This window comes from Humulus lupulus, chromosome 2, assembly GCF_963169125.1.
Source record: "Humulus lupulus chromosome 2, drHumLupu1.1, whole genome shotgun sequence".
Classification (NCBI taxonomy): Eukaryota; Viridiplantae; Streptophyta; class Magnoliopsida; order Rosales; family Cannabaceae; genus Humulus; species Humulus lupulus.
The window spans coordinates 151,314,878-151,321,905 of record NC_084794.1 but is presented as its reverse complement, the minus strand read 5'-3'; the positions used below and the strand labels follow the sequence as shown (position 1 = coordinate 151,321,905).

At 37.4% G+C, this 7,028-nt stretch overlaps 1 protein-coding gene across 1 annotated transcript; it reads right to left on the bottom strand.

Moving 5' to 3' along the window:
• Positions 1-5,471: 5,471 nt before the first annotated feature.
• Positions 5,472-6,738, bottom strand: LOC133816361 (uncharacterized). The gene is made up of 5 exons (XM_062248901.1): positions 6,641-6,738; positions 6,121-6,294; positions 5,935-6,039; positions 5,683-5,848; positions 5,472-5,593 (listed from the first exon to the last, which is right to left on the bottom strand). Exons 1-5 carry the CDS (start codon positions 6,679-6,681, stop codon positions 5,498-5,500), a joined length of 582 nt encoding a protein of 193 aa, XP_062104885.1. The 5' UTR covers positions 6,682-6,738; the 3' UTR covers positions 5,472-5,497.
• Positions 6,739-7,028: the final 290 nt, after the last annotated feature.

Genomic DNA, 7,028 nt, shown 5'->3' with positions numbered 1-7,028 from the left:
ATCCGGGTACCACGAAGATGTATCAAGATCTACGGAGGTTATATTGGTGGCCCGGGATGAAGAAGGATGTGATGGAGTACGTATCCAGATGCTTAACTTATCAGCAGGTGAAAACTGAGCATCAGCGACCAGCAGGGTTGTTTCAGCCTTTGGGTATTCCCGAGTGGAAATGGGAGGATATTACGATGGATTTTTTTGGGAGGCTTACCTCGGACGGTAAGGCTTCATGACTTGGTGTGGGTGATAGTGGATAGATACACCAAGTCAGCCCATTTTCTTCCAGTGAAGTCAACATATACTGTGGATCAGTATGCTGAGTTGTATGTGAGGGAGATTGTACGTCTCCATGGGGTTCCTAAGTCTATAGTGTCAGACCGAGATCCCATCTTTACTTCTAAGTTTAGGGGAGGTTTGTAGAAGGCTATGGGAACTCAGTTGAAGTTCAGCACAGCCTTTCATCCTCAGACTGATGGACAGTCTGAGAGGACGATTAAGGTATTGGAAGATATGCTCAGAGCGTTTGTGATTGACTTTGAAGGGTCATGGAGTAAGTATCTCCCGTTGATTGAATTTTCGTATAACAATAGTTACCAATCCACGATTGGAGTGGCTCCCTACGAGATGTTGTATGGGAGGAAGTGCAGATCACCCATTCATTGAGATGAGATGGGTGAGAGGAAGTATTTGGGGCCAGATATGGTTCAGAGGACAAGTGAAGCTATAGAGAAGATCCGAGCTAGGATGCTCGCCTCACAGAGTAGACAGAAAAGCTATGTTGATCCCAAGCGTAGGGACGTGGAGTTCCAGGTTGGGAACCACGTGTTTCTCCGAGTTTCACCATTGTGATAGGTGAGGAGATTTGGTAAGAAGGGCAAGCTAAGCCCTAGGTTCATTGGACCTTTTGAGATCCTGGAAAGAATTGGTCGGGTGGCTTACAGGTTGGCCTTGCCACCATTATTGTCAGGAGTCCATGACGTATTCCATGTTTCTATGCTCCGGAAGTACGTTTTAGATGCGACTCATGTGTTGAGGTATGAAGACTTAGAATTGCAGACAGACCTAGCTTATGAAGAGCTACTGGTTCAGATCCTGGATCGGAAAGACAAAGTATTATGGAATAAGACGATTCCTCTTGTTAAGGTGTTCTGGAGGAATAGTAAGGTCGAGGAAGCGACCTGGGAGCTTGAGACAGCGATGCGGGATCAGTATCCCGAGTTATTCAGGTAAATTTCAAAGACGAAATTCTCATTAGAAGGGGATAGTTGTAACGACCCAAATTTACTAATAAGGCTTAAGGGCCTTGATTAGTGTGCCGAGAGGGCATAATTGGATTATATGTGATTTAATGATTTAAAAGCATGTTATATGACTATTTGAATATTCGTGATGCATGACTATGTGTATTAGTATGCATGTAGGCCCTGATTAGGTTAGAAGGGCATAATCGTAATTTTGGCCCGTTGAGGGCATAACTGTATATATTTGCGATAAATTGTCGAGACCACATTGGTTTGTGGATATATCTATAATCTGTGATTCGAGGAAATCCCAGTGAGCGGTTTAGCGAAAAAGTCACAGCGGGGATTTATACCCGGCTCGGGGCGAGCCTGGGGTTATTTAAGGGAATTTAGAGAATATATTGGGGTCAATTTTGACATTAAGGAATATAATTGGTGATTACTTAGGTGTCGAGAAGTAAGCATTAGATATTAGAGACACTCGAGGAATTAACGGGAATTGAGTGAAATGACCCTAGGTGGATTAAAAGGTTTAGGAATTATGGGAGGGTATTGTGGTCATTTGGTTAATAAGAGATAAATGTTATTAGGCTTTATCCTTAGTGGACTGTATAGAAAAGGCTGGAATTCTGAAGGAAAGAAAGGAAAGAAAAGAAAGAAGAGAAGGAAAAGTGGAAATTGGAAGTCTATCTCTCTCTCTCGGTTTAAGCCTTTCTTCACCATTTTTGGAGGTCTTTTGAAGGAGCAACTCAGGGAGAGTCAGAGCAGAGCTTGAGGCTAGAATCTCTGTTCTGGTTTGAGGAATTGGTAGAGCAATCCATCCATTTGAGGTAAGATTCAGGATAGTTTTTTAAGTTTCTAGTTCTTGGTTTTGTTGTGGATTTTGAGCTGAGTTTTGGTGGGAAATTTTAGGGAAGTTGAAGCTGAGCTTTGAGGAGGTGAAGACCAAGCTAGTGAGGAGGATAACCTAGGCTAAGCTCATCCAGCAAAGGTAAGGAATTCTAGTTTAAGTTCTATGGTTTCAGTTGCTATTTTGTTGAGTTTCTGAACTTTAGGTTTAGCCATGGTGATTTCCTTGATTTGGGGTGGATGTTTTTGAGTCATGTGTGGTTGGGATGCTTGGGATGCGTGGATAATGTTGGTAGGCTTGTTTTTGTGTTTGGTTGAAGATTGGAAGAGTTTTGGTAAAGTTTGTCTCAGGGAGAATCGAAGGAGGAAAAGGCAAGATTTGCTAGGGCTAGGTTTTGGACTTGAGGTTTGGTGATGATTCTGATCTATGGTTGTGACTAGGTGTACGCTAGGGCTCAAGAGGGATCATGCTTGAGGATCAATCGAACAAACCTAACGAATCCAAAGGTAAGAAAACTGCACCCGGTTATGTGTTTGTGATGGGACTAAGTGCTCCTGATATCTGTATAATTTCATAGATGGTATTACGCCATAGGGCATGTGATAAACGGCCTAAGGGTGCTGTAAATAATACTTGCGCACAGGGCGCGGCTTGGCCACTGGCAGCCGAGGATAGCTTAACATTCACTTAGCTTGGTTTAAGCAGGCCGGAGTCAGTGAGATAAATAGAGGGTGCGGTCTAAGGGCGTTAACCTTAGTTATCGTATGTGGATTGATTATTGATATGAATTGATATATTTGGTATGCTGAATACTTGATTAACATGAATGCTTAAACTGTTGGGTACATGCTTATGTGATATGAGTTATCTGGTTGCCTATTGAATGCTTGTGCTCTATTATTGTGTTTTCTTGTTGGGCCTTGCCTCACGGGTGCTTCGTGGTGCAGGTAAAGGCAAACGCAAGTTGCACCAATTCTGAGATGGAGGGCTGCGGGGCTGAATGTACATAATCAGTTGTTCGGCCGCCACGGCTGAGGAGTGGAACATGAAGGGATATGCTTAACTGTCTGTTTTGCCTTAGTATGGCTAATCACTGTATTTAAATTTTGAATCTTTTGTAAACAATCTTTAACTTATTACTTTTGGGATCCCATGTAAAAAGAAAATGATTATTTATAAGAAATGCAGCTTTTGAGACCAAAATCTTTTAACCCTAGTTCAACTATAGTTTCAGTAACACGTTTTGACTTAAATGACTTGATTAGCAAGTCTTGCACCTTTATAAACACACAGTGTAACTGTCTTGGCTCTCCAGGGCGTTACATATGTGTTACTTATGGGGTGCCAGTTCACTCTATTGATGTTGTCGGGAGAGTGCAAGGTGTTATCACTAGGGTCATGGTTTTTAAGTATACTTCGGCTATACTTGTGCCTGAACCTAAATAGTAGTGTCCTAGAGTCAAGCGTTGCCATGGTGAACCACAAGAAGCTGATGCTAGCCAAGACAACGATGAGGTTGATGAGCCAATGCATGAGAGCCCGCCTTCAGCAATTGGTGTATTGACCCTTACACTCAATATACGCATGATGAGTTGAACTACATCATTCAACAAAACAATCATATGTAGCAGTATTCGAGTAATCGAAATGCATATGAGCATGTGCATGTGAACTAGCTCAACGCATTGGTCAACTGTTGGAATTTGAATGAAGATGAGCAACAATATTTCCAATACCCACCAGAATTTCATCATTATCAGCAGCCGCCGTCTCCTCCATCATACTGATGTGGTGTTTATGTAAGTATTATTTTGTCTATATTTTTTTTGACACATTAGGGGCAATGTGTAATTTTATTTTGGGGGAGAGTTTACTTTGTTTTTCTGATTTTTTTTTAGTTGTTTTCAAGTTTTTAGTTGTTAGTTTGTGAATCAAGTTGTTTGGAAGCCGATAATACTAATGACTATGTGATATGAGTGATGTTTTTAAAACTATGTGAGTTTGTGTGCTCAGTGAGATTAATTTTGTGATGAGCTTTGATCTAGGTTTTAATTACCATGCAAGCCTTAATTAATAAATTTCTTACAATCATTTAGAAAATGCATGTTAAGTGGGTTTGTGGACCGAGGTTTGAAAAGATTTTAGAACTTGCATAATTTGTTAATTGAGTTGAAATTGGAGTTGTGCGTGCTCAGAAGATAATTTAGGCAATTCTTTGGAACCTTTGAGCCTTTCAATCCAACCTGGATTTATTAAATCTCTAGTTACCCAATTTTGAGCATAACATGATTCTTTTGTTGTTTGACATTTTTTTTTTGAAACTTTGTTATCTATCTTTCCCTTTGATATACAATGAGAATATGAAAAGTGATGGGGGAATAAGTTTTAATGGGGTTAATGTGGGAAATTTTTTCGACAATAGAAAAAAAATATATATACTAAGAGAGAAAAGAAAGAAAAAAAATTGACAAATGAACTACACTCCAAATAAGAATATAAATAAATTAGTTTGGGGGAGTGTAGTATCATTAGAAAATAAACTAAAATAAAAACCAAATTCAAAAGTATGAATTCTCTCAAAGTAGGAAATTTTGGCAAATTTGGGGATTGTTTGTGGGTTTTCAAGTTGAAAAATACTGGTTTGTTTGATTCTAAGCCTTTCGTTATAAGCTGAAAAATTCATTTTGATTCTTGAGCATGTGTTATCATATTAGGGGTGGTTGATGAATTATGCAAGCATATGAAATCTGCATTAGATTCATAAAATTTCCTATCAATATTGTGAATAATTTGGAAAGAAAGCTCAAGGAAAAGTTACATAACCATAATGGAGAAAAATATGTGTGTCTTTGTATTATCAGGTGTTATAATGATTTCACTACTACAAAAAAGGCATTTCTCTGCGGTTTTTTTTACTCAATACACTGCGGTTTTTGAGAGTATTGAAAAGCGCAGTGTATTCGACCGAAGAGAAAAGTGTTACGCAAACCGCGGAGAAAAGCTAAACTTTTCTCTGCGGTTGTAGTAAGCCAACCGCGGAGAAAAGAGAGCTTTCTCTGCGGTTCTAATAAGCAAACCGCGGAGAAAAGAGAGCTTTCTCTGCGGTTTGTTTATTAGAACCGCAGAGAAAGCTCTCTTTTCTCCGCGGTTGGCTTACTACAACCGCAGAGAAAAGGGCTTTCTCAATAAAAAAAAAAATTAATTTCGGTTGATAACCGAGCATTTTTAATAAAAAAAAATTAATTTTCAATTTTAATAAATAATTATTTTCAATAGTATAACTAATTTGTTAAATTATTATATATACATTTCATATCTAATACAAAATAAATGGCTAGTAATGAGTTAAAGACTTTAATCATTCTAACCAATATAAGTTAGCACTTTAATCTTACATACATACAAAAATTTAGATTTCATAAACAAATGGCATTAATCTAGCTAACCAATCACTTTGTAGTGGTAGTAGATCCTCTTTGACATTGAATTGCTTTTTGTCAAACCACTGCAAAATTGAAAAGTTAATATAGATTAGATAATTAAATACTATATCTAGTTTTTCTTAAGCAAAAAAGAGTTTAAAATATAACATACTTTCTTCTTGATAACTTCTGCTGGATTCGGTGCATTTACAAGATCATAAATGTATCTTAGTACATAATAACCACATTCATGACTTTCAGGTTGTTTTGGACAAGAACCTCTCACCAATTTTGTAAATGTGCCGATGTATTCATTTTCCAAACATTGTGCGTATGCTCTACAAAAATTAAAATTAATTAAATACATATTATGCTCTCAACTTTTAAAAATTAATAATGCATACATTACAAATGAAGAACTTACTTTTCCATAACCTCTGTAATTATTGGTGGAGATTTATGATTTTTTAAAGGGTCCAAAATTATGGTCATCCCCCGCATCATCACGAGCACCAACATCCAATGTCGACTAAAATAATAATAAAATATGATTATTATAAAATTAAAATTCAACCATAGTAGTGATAATGTTTAAGTAGTTCGTTCTTACTCAACAATCCAAGGAATGAAATATATTTGGCCTCGTCTATCCATAGTCATCATCCATTTGGCTATAAGATCCACCGTATAGTTTTTACTTTCATCATTGCCAATAGAAAGATGTTCGGTGTCAAAAAATTTATATAATTGTCGTGAATTTGGGTGCATGCTTTCCCAAATGCATCTGTAGAGAATCAATCATTTATATTACATTTTCAATTAATAAATTAATATCGTCAAAAAAAAATTGGGCAGAGTTTCCTCTGTTTCTATAGCATATCCAAAATTATTAGAACCTATAAATTCAACTTAGACAAAGCATACACCAAACAACATGCATGTTCTCAACCATAAGCCACCACATCACACAAAATTCGCAGAACCTACTTCACTAAGACACACATGTTCTCAACCTTTTGTTATCTCCGCAGCACACAATTTCATCTCAGAACTTACTTCACTACGGATGAATATCTAATATATTCAAACTCCTCTAATAGTTTGTAATGACATAACGGATTGATACATACCTCATACCAAACAGCATAGCTGAGGATCCAATATTATCCATGGAGGCTGCTTGATAAACGTCTTCCGAAGTGATGAAGATAGCCTCGCGTTCTCCTATAAACTCTGGGTCAACAGGAACTTGTACAACCCCATCTATTCCTGTATTGGAATAATACTCCTTCACTATAAATTTTAGACTCAGATCAATTTTGTCCCATTGGTTATCTGTTAACCAATTTGAAGGTTCTGGTTGAGTAATTTCAGCGGGGATGACTACGTGAGATCCAACTGATGATAAATGTGGGCTTCGTGATAGGGATTTGTGATTAGATGAAGATGGACCCTACATAATAGCATTAAACATATCAGTATAGTGTACCCATTTAAAAATAAAATTTAAATATCTAA

Coding starts and splice junctions, on each gene's coding strand:
- LOC133816361 (XM_062248901.1), bottom strand. CDS start 6,681: ATGGATAATATTGGATCCTCAGCTATGCTGTTTGGTATGAG. Junction 5,849..5,934: donor ATTACAGAGGTTATGGAAAA/GTAAGTTCTTCA, acceptor TAATTTTTGTAG/AGCATACGCACAATGTTTGG. Junction 5,594..5,682: donor CAGAAGTTATCAAGAAGAAA/GTATGTTATATT, acceptor TCAATTTTGCAG/TGGTTTGACAAAAAGCAATT.